Genomic DNA, 19,054 nt, shown 5'->3' on the forward strand with positions numbered 1-19,054 from the left:
CAACACATTAAAGCTTCTTTTTAAAAGACAGAAATATAGGACCAATAAATTTATACAATTTTCCCAACCCCATGCTAACATTCCTCAGCAGGGAGATTTTCATTTATTCGCTATGAAGCTAGGGCATAGTTGAGAATCAAAAGAGGACTAATGGTATGAGGTCTGGGTTTGTAGTTTCCTATGTCTGAACTGACTCTTTTTTCCTTCCAAAGAAAGGTACTATACTCTGAAGCATTAAATCTTAATGATCAGTGTTACCCATGTTTTCTTGATTGCTCCAAAATAGCAGGTAACTTCATGTAACTGCAGTCATTTAGTGCATGAATTAACTCTCTGCACAGTTAATCAGTTTTGAGGAATAGATTGTTTGATTTTTTTTGCTGGCAGTAAAACCAGGGTTAGATCTTCTTCCTGACCCTTTTGCCAGAGAAGCACTTATAGACTAAGATTAATACATGGGCTCTGAAGCCACAGGAATTAAATCCTTGCAGCAACCTGAGACCAAAAGCCCCATATTTTCCAAATTGTCCATCATCCCTTCCCCTTCTGGATAACCAATCCACCTGTAACTAACACACTGCTGAATGGGGACATCATCTTTCACTTAAAATTGGTAAACGTAGGCACCCATCTTTTAGCTTTGGTAGAAATGAAGGTATTGGACCTACCTGAAGGCCAGAGGGGCTGCTCACCCCTCTCTGAATCTTTGCCGCTAAACCAGGTATTAAATGTCAGCACTTGGGAAGATTCACTGACTGCCCACTCTGACTGGCAAGTAGAACTGACGATAAAGAGTGTGTGTGTGCCTACAGATGTTCCCGTGAGCACTGATCTAACGGGAGTAACTGACTGTGACCTTTTTTTTTTTTTTTCTTTAGATGGTTGAGGAAGATATATACCATGGTGTACCCTTAAGATTTAACCATTTCCTTACTGGCAGACAGTGGAAACACAACTCACTATTTGTAAAGACAACATCTGGTTGAAATCTAGTTTATATTTTTATTAAAAACATTTTAGAAAAACACAGATGAAAATGAACATAATGACTGTGATTTAAATGAATACTACTATGAATCAAATGGTAAGTTATTTTTCCTAAATCAGAAACCACTAACACCAATGTCATTTTTTGAAAAATTTTTTATTAAGGTATGATTGATACACACTCTTAGGAAGGTTTCACATGAAAAAACAATGTGGTTATGACATTTACCCATATTACCAAGTCCCCACCCATACCCCAATGCAGTCACTGTCCATCAGTGCAGCAAACCAATGTCATTTTGACATTGAATTGCTCTTCAACAGTCTCATTTTCTTTAATGCAAGTTTCAGAAGTTCTAGTTTATTGGAGGCCTACTGCCAGCTTATGTCAGGGAGCTGCTGTGTAATACTGTACAGTGGAATGATTAAGAAAGTGGTCCTTGGAGTCAAGCTGACATGGTTTTCTCTGCCTGCTCAGCCATTGTTCAGGTGGAGTCATCTTAATCCTAAGCCTCTGTTTCCCCATCTCTGAAATGGGAATAATAGAAATATTTATCTCAAAAGATTGTTGCAAAAGATTAAGTGAGGTAATGTTTTTAAGTACTCACCAAGGAAGATATTTTCTAGTGGTCTTAATAATGAAAACTACGTTGGTAGCCTCTCCCATTCCCACCCCAAAATTTCACAAAAGACAAAAAAACGAAGTTGGCAAGAGTTGACTTAATTTTTTAAATAGACTATTTTTCAGAGAAGTTTTAGGTTCACAACAAAATTGAGTGGAAGGTACAGAGTGAAAGGCTATCCACTCATTCATATCCTCCCCCAATCAACATCCCCACTAGAGGTATAATTATCAGAAATGTACCTAAATTGACATATCATTATCACCCAATGATAATATCACTCTTGGTGTTATATATTCTATTAGTTTGGACAAATGTATTATGACATGTATCTGCAATTGTAGTACCTTCCAGAATAGTTTCATTGCTTTAAAAATACTCCGTTCCACTAATTCAGCCCTTCCTCCCCACTAACTCCTGTCAACCAATGATTTTTTTTTTTTTTACTGTTTCCATAGTTTTGCCTTTTCCAGGATGTCACACAGTTGGAATCACACAGGATGTGGCCTTTTCAGATTGGCTTCTCTCACTTAGTTTCACCGTGGTTTATTTATCGTTCTCCAGAACGACATGTTGGGTGCTTCCAGTTTTGGGCATTTACAAATAGAGCTGCTGTAAACATCCATGTGCAGATTTTTGTGTGGACATGTTTTCAACTCCTTTGGGTAGATACCAAGGAGTATGACTAGTGGATCATATGGTAAGAGTATTTTTCATTTTGTAAGAAACCACCAAAGTCTTCCAAAGTGGCTGTACAATTTTACATACCCACTAGTAATGAATAGAGTTTGAATAGAGTTCCTATGGCTCCACATTCTTGCCAGCACTGGTGTTGTCATTGTTCCGGATTTTGGCCATTCTAATAGGTGTGTAGTGGTTTCTCATTTTAGTTTGCATTTCCCTGATGACATAGGATATGGAGCATCTTTTCCATCTGTATATCTTTTTTGGTGAGGTTTCCTGTTAAGGCCTTTAGCCCATTTTTTAAATTGGGTTGTTATTTTTGAATTTATGTCTTTTAGATAACAGTCCTTTATCAGATACATCTCTTGCAAATATTTTCTCTAAGTCTGTGACTTTTCTTTTTATTTTCTTGTCAGGGTCTTTCACAGAGCAGAAGATTTTAATTTTAATGAGGCCCATCTTATCAATTATTTTTTTCATGGGTCATGCCTTTTGTTGTATCTAAAAGGTGTTGCCATACCCATGGTTACCTAGGTTTTCTTCTGTTATCCTATAGGAGCTTTATGGTTTTGCATTTTACCTTTAGGTCCATTTTGAGTTAATTCTTGTGAAGGGAGTAATGTCTGTGTCTAGATTGACTTTCTGCATGTGGTTTCAGAATTGCTGGTGGAAACCATTGTCTGTGCTCTATTGTATTGCTTTTGTTCTTTGTTAAACTTCAGTTAACTATATTTATGTGGGTCTATTTCTGCCATCTCTATTCTGTTCTATTGATCAATTTGTTATTTCACCAATACTACACTGTCTTGATTACAGTAGCTCAGTTAATTTTAAACCAATTCATTAAAAACAGGTACATCAAGAAACAAATATATAAAAATACATATATACCATCTATTAAGCTCATCACCTAACCACTGAGGTTTTTATTTCTTTGTGCTCTATTCTAATGTTTATCCAAACATATATACATATTTTTACCTAATTATAAGAATGTGTTTAAACTTTATCTTTTTAATACAACATTTCATATACACTAAGAAATTTGTATTTTATTTCCACCTTTACAATTTTTAATAGATTTCATTAAGTAATTGTAACATAATTTATCTGACCATCTGCTATTGTTGGTCTTTTAACCAGTTTCCATGTGATGTAGATGATAGAATGCAGTGATCAGAGGTAAACACTTACACATTGAGTCTCAGTTCTGCCACTTAATAACTGAATGACCATTTTGAGTTTCAGTTTCCTTATCTCTAAAACAGGGATGATACCTGCCTTATTGTGAGGATTAATGAATATAAAGTATCTGGTTTAAAGAGTCTACTCAATAAATCTTGCCCAATGATGATGATGCTTATAGGTGTATTTGTATAAGTGACTGTTTTCATTTTTTGCAAAATTTTAGGATGTATTTTCAGAGTTGACGTTTTAAGAACTGATGAGTAGTTCAGTTGTTTGACTGTTTATCATCATTTGAAATGCTAGCCAATCCTTTAAAAAAGCAGCATCATCCCTTCTAGTTATTTCCATGATGATATTTTTTCTTTGGCTGCAAGAAAGTATTGGGTTATTTTGCTAACCTGTTTTTTGTGTTTTATGATGAGCATGGTATGTGAAATTCCAGCATCAATGACAGCTTCATGAAGTTGACATATTAGATATCTCCACAGTAAGTACAAAATAAGAAACACAAATAGAAACCATGGGTAAGTTTAGGCAAGTATTTTAGCCTTTGCATTTTACCAGCACCAAAACCAGGAATTTTGTTGTTGAATGGGTTGTCTTCTGAAAAAACTGGAAATTAGCAACACATTTAAAAATGGTTTTTAAAACTCTGAGTCTTTGTCATACCATTAGGAAAGCATTTGACTTGCAGTGATCTTAGTCAAGATCCATCGACTGACATGCTCAGTATAGAAACTAAATGTGAAGTAGTAAAATATATTTATTGAGCAACTGCTATCTACAGAATCATGTGGGAAATTAGAAAAACAGTCACGGCCCCAAGTCTTGCCCTTAAGGTATGTATATTATTGTAGAATGAAGGAACTTTGCAGGTAAACATGCTTCACATTCTTCCCACACTCACCCTTAAAAATTCTTAAAAGTTCACCAAGAAATCACAATTAGGCCACTTAGCCATTCTTAGACTTTGAGTCAGAATCAAATTAAAACTCCTAGTGAAATATATTGATTTCTCCTAGCTTAAATTCAAAAACAGAGGACTATTAAAGAATTCAAGTCAGTGTGATTACAGAATAAAATATTTGTTATTCCACAGGGGAGATAAAAGTAACAGGATATACTGACATAGTAATTGAACAAAAGGAAGCTTAACTGGAGAAAAGTAGTCCAGTCCCTTTATTTTTCCATTCGAACTACTTAAGGACAGACAAGTTGTGAAAGTTGATCAGGGTAACACAGCTGCAGGGATGTGTGTATGTGGTGGGCAGAGGGGAGGCAACAGAGAAACACTCATCTGCGAACTCATGACAGTGTTTTTCAAGAAGTATAGTCCAACTCTCTAGCATTTCCATTCCCATGTTGTAAGTGGAAAAAGAACTCAGTTATGCTGCTGCTCAGTGAGTTAATTAGTGTTTGAAATAAGACCAGTGGCAACTTTTCATAGCGTTCAGATAGGCATAGACAATTTTGCTTTATAAAAAAATGGCTGATTTTTAAGGAAATACTTTAAATAGTATAGAAAAGGGAAAGGTTTGGCTTGTTGAATGAATCTTACAATAGGAACCACAACTCAAACTGGCAAAAAGGAGAAAAGAGGAAGGAAGGGGAAATGTATAGAAGGAAACAATCTACAGTTAGTTATGATGGATTGTCAAGAGAAGAACATGACAAGTGACTTGTCATTTTTTATTTAAAGCAATTAATTAAATATGGCCACCTGGCCGGGATGGTTGGTATTTTCCGGTGTTCCATGTCCTCTGATTTAAGTTAGACTCTTTGCTGTAAAATAAAATAGAAAAAAGGTTTAGAGGTTGTTTTTGCATGTTGTACTAGAAAAAAATTTAAAAACTTTATTTTTAAAGAAGGGAATTTGTATTTATTAATTTCTATTTTTAGTATAGAAACAGTGTTGGTAAAAAGAAATTGTTTTGTGTGTGTGTGTGTGTGTGTACCTTGAAGCAAAATTACAAATAAAATGCTGAGAGTGATTGGAAGCTAGGGAGCCACTGTATCACCTCTTAAGGCCCATTTATTATTCCAAGTCATATGAATTTGGAATAAAATGTAGTTGGGAAATACATCTTTAAAATCTTAGTTTTTAAAAGGTAATGTCAAAAGAAAAGGTCAATTTTATTTGTAAGATCTGGCATTTTGAAACACTTAGACATGAATTCCTGTAAATGGAGTTGATTTACTTGGGTTGCTCTACACCTGCTCCTAAGTAGCTATGCCGGTTTTGTTTTGAAGTAGGCTTTCTAGTGTTGTAAAAGTGCTGTGCACTGTGTGAGTTGCTGACAGGCTCAGGAAGCTGGATAGAAGGGGATAACTTTAATTAAGAGTGAATGCCTTTGTTACAGTTTTATGCAATACAGATAAAATAAGTCTTAATGGGATATTGCATCCCTTGTAGAGGAGGGATTACCATTGAGCTAATAAATCTTTTGTGATTGAAATGTTATTGGATGATTATAGAGCTATAAAGTTGTCTCAGGAACTCTACTGCATTTTGGATCCACAGCTTATCAGGGGCCTTGAAAAATGTCCACTGAAACACTTATTGTATCATCCTTTGATCACATTTCTGAGGATAAATCAGTTTTGAATGTGGTTGAAATATGTGTAATTTTTTTTTCTTGGTAAGTATACTAGTTAGTGTACTTGTAGCAGTTTTATTAGAGGGTGAAGGTAGGGTACTTTTGATTACCCACAATTCTAAATTTTTCAAAACAAAGTAAAAATGGTAGGAATAGGTAATCTTCTAATTTCAAAAACAGTGGATTTTATGAAATTTGTCTTATGGGTATATCCTTCAGATTCTATGTCCACGGATAATCTGCTTTTTAAAAGAATGATAGATAGTGAACAGGTAGAGGAAGTTCAAATGCATAACTGTTTGCATTCTTCTTTAAAGGAATTAATAACTGTGTAATTGAAAACAGTCTAATACTCAGTTGACCTGCCTCACTGAGTCAATGCAGATATTTCTGGATTGACTTAAACAGCTTGGAGGAAGAGTATATTTTGAAGAATAAAATTAATTTTATACAGTCTGCTGATGAGCAGCAAGGCTTAATGAATGATAGCCTCAAGAAATCTCATTACAGTAGCTTGGATGGCTAAGCAGGAAAAGGAAGCAAATTTTTCAAGAGGAAAGTTTCTGCTTAAACATGTAATTTTATAGATTAGTATTATTTCCAACCCCCACAGCTTCCAGCAGAGGGAAAATAGTCAACAAGCCTCAGTTGCAGTATTCTTGGTAAACTGCAAAGAAATGTACAGGGAGATTCCATGAATCCTTGATCCAGCATTTTGCAATGTTAATATCTTGTGTAAACATAGTATAATATAAAAAATTGTGAAAGTGATATTGGTAGAATCCACAGAGCATATTTGGACTGCATCAGTTATATACACAGTAATTTGTATGGGTGTGTAGTTCAACTATATCACATGTGTAGCCTTGCATAACCATCACCGCCATCAAGATACTCAGCTATACCACCACTACAAGACTCATGTTACCCTGTTTTTATCCACATCCATTCCTCCCTCATCCCTAACCCCAGCAATCATTAATCTGTTTTCCATCTCTGTAGCTATTTTGTTTCATGAATATTTTATACAATCATTCAGTACATATGTAGGCTTTTTTTCACTTAGCGTAATTTCTCTGAGATTCATCAAAATTATTTTTGAATCAAGAGTTCATTCCTTTATGCTGCTGAGTAATATTCCATGCTGTGGATTTACCACAGTTTGTTTAACCATTCATTCATTAAAGGATATTTGGGTAGTTTCCTGTTTTTGGCTATTATGGATAAAGCTGCTATGAATATCTGTGTATAAGTTCTTGCATGGGATTATTTTTCTGGAATAAATACCCCAGAGTATAATTGCTAGTTCATTTTGTATATCATTTTAATTTTGAAAGTAAACACCAAACTATTTTCCAGTGTTGCTGAGTCATTTTGTATGGCTACCAGTAATGTATGAGTTATTCAGTTTTTCTGCATCCTTTCCAGCATTTGGTGTTACCACAATTTTCCTTTTAGCCCTTCTGATAAATATGTCGTGGTATCTCATTTTGGCTTTAATCTGTATTTCTCTAATGGCTAATGATATTGATTATCTTTTCATGAGATTTATTTGCCATTTATATATCTTCTTTGCTGAAATGTATGTGCATGTTTTATGTCCTTTTTAAATTGGATTTTTCTTTAGTGTTAAGTTTTGAGAGTTCTTTATGTATTCTATATGCTAGTAGTCCTTTGTTGGATATGTGATTTATAAATATTTTCTTTATATCTTAATTTTCAACACCTGTAATTTTTCTTTTCATATTTTTAATAGGATCTTTCATAGAGTAAGTTTTTAATTTTGTTGAGGTTTAATTGATCAATATTTCCTTGTATGGACCATTCTTTTTGGTGTCAAGTGTAAGAACTCTCTCCCTATTCCTATGTCTTAAAGATTGTCTATTATTTTCCCTGCTTCCTTTATAAAATCCACTATTTTACCTGGCTACGTATTTATTCTTATTCTTGTTATATACTTCATTTTAAAATACTTTCAATCCATTCCATATTGCTCTAACTTAAAAATAATCATGAATTGGGTCATTGGAGTTATCCCTGTTACAAAGATGGAGTCCTGAATACATAGATTATAATCCTCTTTAGGAAAGGAACTAGATCTGTTTCCGTTAAGACAAACTTTGTGATATATATGTTCATGGTAAGCAGGTACTGAGCCCACATTTTTTTTCTAGATGTAGTTTTTAGTATGAGTATCTTCTTTTTTTTCTTTGTCTTACTGTGAGATTTTGTCAAGGAAATAAATATAGCTAAGACATGCCTACTATAAAGACCTCTGCAGGGACGACAATGCAACTCTTTCTTCTAAAGCTTTGTAGTTAACAGTGATCCCCAAACCTTTGCTACCTTCCTCTAAATGCTTCCTTTAATATTCACTGCAGAGGTAAATACCTAGGGGAACTTACGTAGAAGTCTGGATGCTTATTCCATCAACTTTTTTGGTGATAATAAAGAATCCCATGCCTTGGGAATTCCATCCCAAAAGCTTGTTGGGGGAAGCTTATAACTTGAGGTACAGTATATTCTTTGATGCTAGAGTTGTATGTTTTTATTTCATCCTGATGAAAAACAGTAAGGAACTTTAGGTCCTTTCCTATTTAGTAAGATTTATTTTGTGTTTATGCTTTCCTCTTTATTCCTTTTTTCTTTTCCTTTGTTTTATTGTTTGTATCAGTAGGTGTCTGAAACAATGGCATCTCTATCTATCTATCTATCTATCTATCTATCTATCTATCTATCTATCTATCTATATCTATCTATATCTATATCTGTATATCTATATCTATATCTCTATATCTCTATATCTATATATCTGTTTTGTCTTCAGATGTTTTCTATGTTAGTGGGATACAGAATGTAGTTGGAGACATAGATATAACCATCCAGGGAGAGATTGAAGCTTTTTGCTTAATTTTCTGCTGACTTTATATATGGCTTGAAATTCATAATCATGAGCATGTCATTATTGTTTATGAACATGGGAGTCACACAGTACTGCTCATCAGTAGTCATTTTGACAAAAACCACACCTAAGATTTCTTTCCCAGATTTATTAATTTATTATCTCTGATTGGACTAGATGACCTTCAGGTTTCTCTCAACTCTGAAAATCTTTGGCAATTTCTGCCACTGGATTTTTTTCTCTCTTCTTCATATAACCAAAAGACATAAAAAGTACTGGAGGAAGCAAAATAGAGGTAATTCAGTCAAGGAAGAAGAAATCTGTTCATCTTGGGTCTCTTCTATCATATAAGTAAATCTGTACAGTTACAATGTGATTTGGTCTTTTTGAGATTTGTCCATTTTCCAAAATAAGAAAGGAGACCCATCCTGTGAAGTACCAAGGTTGATGGTTTCATTGGTTTCATTCCCTTAGGCAAGGTGAATTATTTTGATAGTATCCCATCATACCTTTCAGCATAGCAGGAGGTTCTTGTTGAAGAGAACTATGAAAATTTGAGAAAGTAGTCTTTGATAGCCCCTTCATAGCTCCTTAAAAGTGTGTTACTGTTTAGTATTTTTAAATATCAGTTTGAAGCCTCATAGTTAAAAAAAAAAATCTTTTTGTGGACATATAACTCTCTGTACTGTTAAAAAGCAGGTTATGCACTTTGTGGGAAGACTAGCTCATGGCAACTTGCTTCTTAAGGCTTAACACTCTTGTCTTGGAAAGTTTTATTTTGTTTAGGTTTGTTGCATTGATGAAGGATCTAAAGATAAACATTAAAGATGTGTTTAATCAACGGTGATAATTCCACATACCGTATTTCACAGTAATGTCCCTTCAGAGAGCACACGACACTAACAGGCTTGCATGGTTGTTAGTTTCATTATTTGATAGGAGACAACAGAACTCCAGGAAGGTTCAGGATTTTCTTGCTCTCTCTCAGTGACTTGATAAGAAGAAAAACCCTGTTCCTAACCAAACCTGTGGTCTTTGTGAGAAGTTTAGGAGTCCAAGAGGAGCACTACATCCTCCCTGAATTTCCCACTGGAGGCTGTGATTGTGAAAGTGTTACATATGATTTATTGGTAGATATTTATATACATTTTTACTTTTCATCACATGTGTTCCAGATCTTGCATGTGGAGCTCTGAGCCTTAAAACGTAAAAAACCAAAACAAAGAATCCTGTTACCTAGGCTAGTGTCGCTCGCTCTCTCTGTCTCCCTTATTTTCTTTTAGAAAAATAGTTCATGGTAAAAACACAAACATATGTGAGTGGTAAGTGAAAAAAAAAAGCATTTCTTCCTTCTAGAAAACCATTAGGATTTGCATAAACCACTTAACTGTCTGGTAAATGATTATCTGCTCTGTCAGTCCCTGGGGACGTTTAACATTAGGTTATTTGTATTTTTTATAGGTAAAGAAAGTAAAAAATTTGGAGGTGGATATTTTAAACTCTTCAAATAATAAGTTTGTGAAACTGGATTTCCCAAAAGTCTTTTAAAAAGTAAATAAAAACACAACCGCTTCTGTATTGGGATAGCTGCATGAATGAAATTAAAGGCCTTGAAGGATTTTGAGTTTGTGGTGTGCTCATCCTGTTATTTGCTTTTAGTGCAGCTGAGATGTTTTAAGGTTAAGTACTCAAAATATACCAATTGAGAATTGGAAAGGAAGTTTAAAGGAATTTCTGTTATCACTCTTAAAGCACCCATGAAGAGACATTTACAGCGATATAAAACATAATCTGTCTGCTTCTGTTTGGTATTTGCTTTTGCTGAGATGGTTTGAGGAGGAAATTGATACAGTACAGTGTTGGAATTTTGATGGGGGCCAATTCTGGAAAAGCAGATCAACAGTGACATTCTTGTAATTAAGTCCATGTCCTATGGACAGTGAAATACTAGCCACATTTCAATTTACTCATTATTATTTTTAATCTAGTAACTGCAAGAATAACTTATTAAACTTTGAATTGCTGAAACCTGGCAGTGTTATAGGTAAATTTGCATAAGCCATAACTGATGCTTTCTCCTATATCTAATTTTCAGGTGCAAATATCCTGGAACAGTTTCTTTCAATTTGAGTTAGCCTATGCTCTCTATTTTCACTGGATCTTTTAAACACCGTGTTTTATCTAGGGTTGTAATGCTCAAGAAATTATCTTGACTTATCTTTAGCTAACATCAGTGTCTTCAAAGTCAGGGGTCACAGTCAAAGCAGGTCATTGTGCAGGCAGAGGGCAGAATACTAAGGCTGATTCATTGTCATCATCATGATCCTCATGGACAGCAGTTCTTAAGGTGCTGTGTATAGTCATTTAATCCTCATAGCAATCCTGTGAAGTATGGGTAGCTTCACAGTTCCTTATTTAAAACCTGTGGGGTCAGATGTGTTTCAGAATTCAGAATTTTTTGGAATTTAGGAAGGCAGTCAAGGCAAGTGCCACATATTACACAAAATCTCCATGGGGTCGGGGAAAACACCTCAAAGTAAGCTCATTACTATTTCTGCAGGAAAACATGAATAGTCACACTGGATAGAATAAATAAAAGCCATAAATACTTTCATGTTACTTCAGGTCAGGTCTTGCTACCAAATGAGGCTGGGCATTGTCTTGTGAAAATATGTTTATTTTTTTCTGAGCTTTTGGGGAAATACCAAATAAAATTAATAACAGTTAACAGATTTTTTATCTTGTTTTAGAAAAATAGAAGCTCAGTGCTTTCTCTTCCTGCTATACAATACTGAAAACCCTTTTTATTATCCCCCATGAATTACACTGGCTACTTAGGCTGTAGTTATTCTTTTGCTTTTTGTAGATAGTAAATTTTCTCAAAGCTATGTAAGAATATTTCATACAGAGTGAATGGAATTTAACAAGATGAACTATCACAAATAAAAACAAAGTTCAAACTGCAAGGATTGGGGCCTTGTGTCATAGCTGACAGGTATTTAGTTAGCAGTATGTTAAAGGAACTGACAATGTGAAGGGGCCACTAACAATGTGAATGTGATCTTCAGTTATATAGTAGGAGTGCGATGTTTAGAATGTGAGGGTTAGTCAAATTTCACAGACCATATCTGTAATCCTGTCTTCATTTCTGGATGGTGTGTTTTAAAGGGATACAGGCAGTGTGAAACCTTTTCCAGGCAGACTGATCAGGAGGGTAGAAGGCCATGTAAGACACAGGTGAAGTAACTGGGCAAGTTTATTTGAGTGTTTTGCCAGCTTTTAGTGATATTTGACTATGATACCTGCTCAAAAGAGTAATTTTAGCATCATATTGATTGACTGCCAGATCTGTGCCACATCCTGAACTGTTAAACATTTGGGATCCAAAGATGAAAAGACGTGGACCCTGCCTTTCATGGTCTCCGAGTCTAATAGAGGACACAGAAATGTACACAGCTATTTTTAATGCAATGTGATCAGTGTAACAGTAGATACAGTACAGAGGCAGCACTGAGAAATTATGATTAGCTCTTCCTGCGATGATGGCAGCTGGAAGGCTAAAAGCCTTCAGAGGGAAACTGAATTCTGAGCTGGGTTTTGAAAAATGAATTTTTTAAAGTGAATGGAGTGAAAAGTTTGAAAAAGGACTTTATAGGCTTATTCAAAAATTTGGAAGAATGTGATGTACAAGAAGGAATAAAATTATCCACTGTGACCCCAGGGGCTCAGAGACCAGTTGGGGTTGTATACAGGGAGACAGATTTAGAAGGCGTCTCTAATAGAGCTGTCCAGAAACTTCCTGGAATGTTCAGAGTTCCCAGTCCCTGGGTGTGTTACCAAAAGTACAGACAAGTCAGTTTTTGGCAGTAATAGTACAGTAGCATAGGGTGGGGAAAGGGGTGTCGTGCAGTGGGTAGAGTGAAGTGCAGTGGAGGGCTTAACGGCATGGCGTCTAGGATCAGACTCCTAGAACTAGTACTCGTACCTCCTGGCTCTGTGACCTGAGCTAGGGTTGTTATGAAGTTAACATTAAAGTGCTTAGAACTTTAGCCCCTGGTAAATAGTAAGTGTTAAATAAGTAGCTAATAAATATTATTATTATTGTTGTCCTCACTGGATGGGTGGTTGATTGACATAGTCTTAGAAATTTATCTCACCTTGAAAAAGACTTTGAATTTCTAATTGTGTAAGTTTAAGTGTGTAATGATATTCTTGCAAATTAAGAAGGAAATGAGGAAACTGAAGCAAAAATAAAATTGATAGTTCAGCAGCCATGATATGAATAAACTGTTGTCTCTTGAATTAGTTTACTGCTCTAGTAACTTTCTTGGTCTGAGTGGAACTCTTCCACCCACTCATACTGAGTATTTCCAGAGTGGCTGCATGACTCTCCCGAGTTCTGTTTTCCTTTGTCTCATAGGTAACGTGGCCTCGTGAATAGGAATGACTGCTCAAGTATCAGAATTGGAGATCATGGATGAAGATCGATTAGTTGAGGAGGTCTTGGATAGATTTGTTAATTGTCATGAGCAAACATATGAAGAATTTCTGAGCACTTTTACTCATCTCTCAAAAGGTAAAATGGAGAGGTAAACTTTCTATAGCAGTAAAAATCAAGAATTTTATTATAATTTTATGTCTTTACTGTCTTTTCAGAAAGACTATTTAATGAGCATTCATTCATTCCATTCCTCTAATCAGGTAATTCTTAACATGCATTCAGGACTGTTGCATGTAAATACCAAAATGTTTATACAACCAAGAGTTGTATTATGGAGTCAGAGTTTTTACTAAAAAGTCCCTGAGAAAACAATTCAGATAATCCTTTTATTTTATTTCTGAAGAAGCACAAGTGCAAGGAATGGAGGTTTTTAAATGCATATTTAAAACTTTTAAGAAATACTGCATAGTGTAGGCTGTTACCACGCTCACATTTGGGTCCTGGCATCCCCACTTTCTGGCTATGTGACCTTGGAGGGTTACTGAGTAAAGGGGGAATAACAGTACCTTGAAGGTTGTTGAACGTTAATTGAGATAAGCCATGTGTGGAGGCTAACACATAAATACTGAATGAATGTTAGGTATTCTTCTTTTGTTGTGATGATGATGATGGTGCTGTGGTTTCTGTAGAATGGAAACAACTCTGTTGGAGTCTAAAGGCCAAACCTATGTTGTGTGTTTCATTATGTGTTTTGCTTGCCTCATATAGTGTTGTTGTGTTTTTTAAAATTAAGCCAACATTTAAAAGTTTGGAAATTTTACATAAAAATCTTCATTTGTATTTTTTTCTGATGAAGTGAGGAGATCTGATATCAGCTAGACCTCAGGAGCCCCTGCCCTGTGAGCTCCCTGCCTTGTCACACTCTCCGACACTCACACATTCTAAAGATGTGTATATACCTTGCCTGCTCATGCACTTAAGTGGCTCCTGGAGGCAGTGCAGCCTTTAAGCTTTGTTCTAGGTTAAGCTTCAGATCGCCATTGACTTGCTCTCCACCTTGATCCTTTCTGGGTCAATTGATCCACAGTTGTGAGACTTTTCATTCTCGAACTAGTTGCACATTGTACTCACATGAGGAGCTTTTAGAGCATATTGATACCAGGCCCCACTCTAAAACTTAGTTGGGGCCTAGACATCAGTATTTTGTAAAAATGCCTCTGGAGATCCTAAGATTGAGAACAGGGAGTTTTGTAATCTCTGAGGTCATGACATGCTCAAGATACTTGACTTCATGATTTTCAATTGTGATGCATGTGTCATTAACAAACATAAAAGAAGAGTAGTTATAATGAAGCAAAGAAAACTGATTCTAACTTGTTTCTTTTACTGTGCAAGATAGTTGGAATATCAGTATCTGTTTACTCTTAAAAACTGTGGACTGTGGTTTTGTTTACACTGAAGGAAAATGGAGAATTAAGGAAAGTCTAGCTAACTTTGGGGCTGGTAATGATCTACTTCACATGATATGTGTATCAAGTTAATCTTGATAATAGCCAAATCATCTTTTGGTCTATAAACTTGGAAGAAGATCTTAACTTTCTCTAAACCTAATAATTTAGTTCCATGTTTTCTGGACCCAAACATGGCAGTATGAATGGCTGGGTTGGGGGTGTGGAAATAAAGGTAAAACCAGCAGAATAAGTGCATTTTGGCATGCCAATGACGTTTTGATAATCAAATTATTTTGGAAATGATTTGTAAAGCTGACTTAATTTTTATACTCTGAAAGAGAAAGAACTTCCTTCCTGCAAGGGCTTGAATCAAGGAGGTTATGATGTTTGGTTTTTGGGGTAAGGCTCTGCTCTGTTTTCAGATTTCTATATGCTCATCTCATGCTGAGAAGGAAAGTGTTGCAGATGTGGTAACTTCACTTTGAGTTCAGTTTTGGACCCCAAATTGAGCTGAAATAAATGATGACACAAGTCACGTAAACTGCATCTCCAAGCACACTAATTTTTTTCCTTTCAAAACATCCCTAGGCACCACTTCACATTATCAATTAATGGCCTGAAAAATTCCTCTTAAAGCACAAAGAATTGTGAATGCAAAAATGTGTCTTAAACCAGCAAGCATATATATATATTTTTTGCCCCCTGAAACATTTAAATACCTTCTGAAAAACCAAACAGGACTTAGGCACAGGCCTGAGAGTTGAGTGATAGCCAGCAGAATTGATCAAAGTGAATGTGGTTAGTTCTGTTTTAAGGAAGACATGAAAGTTATTTCTGCAAAGTTTTCCCATTCTTTCCAGCCCTTCACCTGTCTTACTGTGTTTGGTTGTTTTGCTGATGTGTAGTGGAATCTTTTCTCTGTACAAGTAGTTATCACCACTCATACTTACATGCATTTCTTTAGTTTCTCAAGTCCATTACCATGTTCCATGATTGACTGTTCTATTTATTTTTAGAATAGTTATATGCTAGAATGCTTAAGGGATTCATTTTCTTTCCAAGAGTGTTAAAAGGGTCAGTAATCCTATTAAATATATTTCCCTGGAAAAAAATTAAACTATAGCCTTATTGAAAGAAATTCACATTACTGCTCCAGACTCTTGGAAAACAGTTGGAAACTGTTAATATTGTAGCATAATTCTCACTATAGAACATTTATCTTGATCATGTTTTGCAGGTTTTTTTTTAAAACAGCTATGTTTTTTTAAAACTGTGGTACATAGTTGGTAATAAATTCAATGTTCTATCAAAATGTTTAAAGAGACATATTAATTATAAGTTTAAAAGTTACTATTGAATTCTTAATGGTGTCTTTAGTTCAAGACAGTAAGACCAAGTTGTAAGATTTGTATCAGAAAATCAGAATGCTGAGTTTGGTTTTATTCATTATTGTTGAAGACATTATTATTTTGTTGATACTATTGTAGATAAGAGTCTAAGTTTCAGTCTATGGTATCTCAGTTTCTTTGTGAATATGATCAGCTTATAGGCCTTTCTAAAATATCCATTTAAAGGAAAAAAATGGTTCTTCCTACTTTCTGTCATATTTCTATCACTTTTTTGTATAAAAACACAGGTGTGAAAACTTGTATGTGATTTTCTGGTAGTGCATTCATTCACTTATTCATTCATTAATTCTCTGTCTTCTTACGGTAGGTATTATCTTAGGTGCTGAGGACTCAAAAATAAATAAGATATAGTTTGTGTTTTCCAGTACTCACAGTCCAGTGAGAGAGATAAATAAGCAAACAAAAAATTATACCAAAATATGATAAGTACCATAATGGGAAGAAGCACAGAGTTCTGTGATAGCTCATAGGAGGGCCATCCAGTTTGTTGCTGGGGGAGGGCAGTACAGACGATGCCCAAGGTAAGTCATGACACCCGCTGGACCAAAACTTGCCTTAGCTTCTGACATTAGAGTGCAGGAAGGTTTGAGAGATGAGAGCCAAATTGGAAAGCTGTCAAAACGCCTCCATTGGTGATGGTCCTTTTGCATCACGTTTCATTTGTTCGTGTGTGTGTGTGTGTGTGTGTGTGTGTGTGTATGTATGTATACTTTTTTTTAACTTTAAATGATGTTTTCGAGATGGAGATGTAGCCTTGCTTTAGTAAGGTTACATTTATTTCTAAACTGCTGGGTAAAAAAATGCAGGTTCTTTTAATTTCTAAGATAACCACATAATCTTATTTGGGAAGCATTTGCTCCCATATTTTAGAGTGATAGTTACCACTTGCTTTGCTGTCACACAGAAATTATATATTTAAGAAGCCAGTGACTTAGAAATTTTGGCATTCAGTCTTTTAACTCCATTTTGTCACATATAGTAGTAACCTTGCAGGGTTACAGGAGTTACATCCAATTCTCATTATCTCTCTTTTCTGTCTTTCTCCCTCTCTCTCCCCCTTACACACACACACACACACACACACACACACACACACACATTGTTCTGATTCTGATTTTGGTGCTTCAGGCTAAATGATTTATTTCCATTAAAGTTGTCCATTTTACCAAATTATTCAGCTGAAAATAATTTGAAATTGAAATGAATCCACTGTATTTTGTCTTTTTTAAACAGGTGTTTGCTTCTCATTCTCTCACTTCATTCTTAAAATGCATAAGATCCAGTTTGCCAAGAGATTCTCCCAGTTTTTACATTACCACATAATAACAGCTTTCTATTCAGTGCCATATTTATCTATGTATTTTCTTATGTCTAAATCAAAGATTTTTGTTTCCAATTTCGATGTGTAATTTTTTTTCTAGTTTTAAATTATTCTTAACTTTGCTTGCAATATTTTGTGCTTTTAGTAGTTTATTGTTCTTTCAAAGTATCTTTGAAAAAAATCCTATCAACTCCATCTCCCTTTTCCTTTTATACTTGTTACTATTTGAATTAAATTTTCTCTTAGGTAGAATATGGTGTTTCAGTGTTTAGGACAAATGGCCATGCCTGTGGCTTTATAAACTGGTGGTGGTCTGGCCTTAAATTGTTCCAAACTCTTAGAGCTTCAAAATATCTATATAGGTTTCAGTTTTTCTTAGATTTTAATAACCTTATGTAATCATAAGGGAGTTTATGTTTTTAAATTTATTCACAGTTAGTTCTTTAAGAAACTATGCCAATGACCTACTATCATTACAATTTAAGAATGTAGAATTACCATATGATTTGTGACCACTGGGCCTGCACTCCAATATAGGAGCCACTAGGCACATGTAACATTTGAACATTGAAATGTGGTAATGCTACCCAGGAACTGAATTTGAAATTTCTTTTCATTTTAATTAATATAACTTTAAATTAAAAATGTTGATACTCAGTTCAGTTATTGGAAAACTTTTAATTGTGTTTGTGACAACTTGAGTGCATGAAGCAAATTTTCAAATGTAAATTTTATGAAATATGTAGTACCTGCCTTCCCCAAGAGACCCACCATCCATGGTTTCACTTTCTGAGGTTTCAGTTATCTACTGTCAGTCATAGTCCAGAAACAGATGATCCTCCTGATGTATCATCAGAAGGTCAATAATTACCAGTGCCTCTGTCATCCGTCTCACTTCCTGTATCATTCAGGCATTTTATCATCTCACAGTATCATAAGAAGAAGGGTGAGTACAGTGAATTAAGTTACACTTTGAGAGAGAAAGACCACATACACATAACTTTTTTTGCAGATTATTTTTATAATTGTCCTATTTTATTATTAGCTATTGTTATTAATCTCCTACTGTGCCTAATTTGTAAATTTAACTTTATCATAAGTGGGCATATATAGGAACAGAGTATATCTAGGGCCCAGTACTGACCATGTTTTCAGGCATCCACTGGGGGTCTTGGAATGTATATCCCTGTGGATAAGGGGGGACTGCTGTAAATACAGATCAGGCATTTCTGATGACAATTTGTACTTGAATTGAGATAGGCTCTAAGTGTAAAATATGCATGGGATTTTGAAGACAGTATAAAAATAGAATAAAATAGCTCAATATTTTTATGTTGACTACATTTACAATGACAATATTTTGGAAAATTGGCTTAAATAAAATATATTATTAAAATTAGCTTCACTTTTTTTTGAAGTTTTTAAAATGTGGTTGCTTGAAAATTTAAAAT

At 34.9% G+C, this 19,054-nt stretch overlaps 1 protein-coding gene across 6 annotated transcripts in view; it reads left to right on the forward strand.

Moving 5' to 3' along the window:
• Positions 1-19,054, forward strand: part of IFTAP (intraflagellar transport associated protein) — a 70,143-nt gene that overhangs the window by 3,011 nt on the left and 48,078 nt on the right. For all 6 annotated transcript variants that reach the window (XM_057507563.1, XM_057507564.1, XM_036891841.2 and 3 more), the window contains exon 2: positions 13,402-13,557. In XM_057507563.1, coding sequence (XP_057363546.1) covers positions 13,425-13,557 — 133 coding nt within the window. In that variant the 5' untranslated portion in view covers positions 13,402-13,424. The remainder of the gene's footprint in view (positions 1-13,401; positions 13,558-19,054) is intronic.

The sequence above is a fragment of the Manis pentadactyla genome, chromosome 9 (genome assembly GCF_030020395.1).
Source record: "Manis pentadactyla isolate mManPen7 chromosome 9, mManPen7.hap1, whole genome shotgun sequence".
Taxonomy (NCBI): Eukaryota; Metazoa; Chordata; class Mammalia; order Pholidota; family Manidae; genus Manis; species Manis pentadactyla.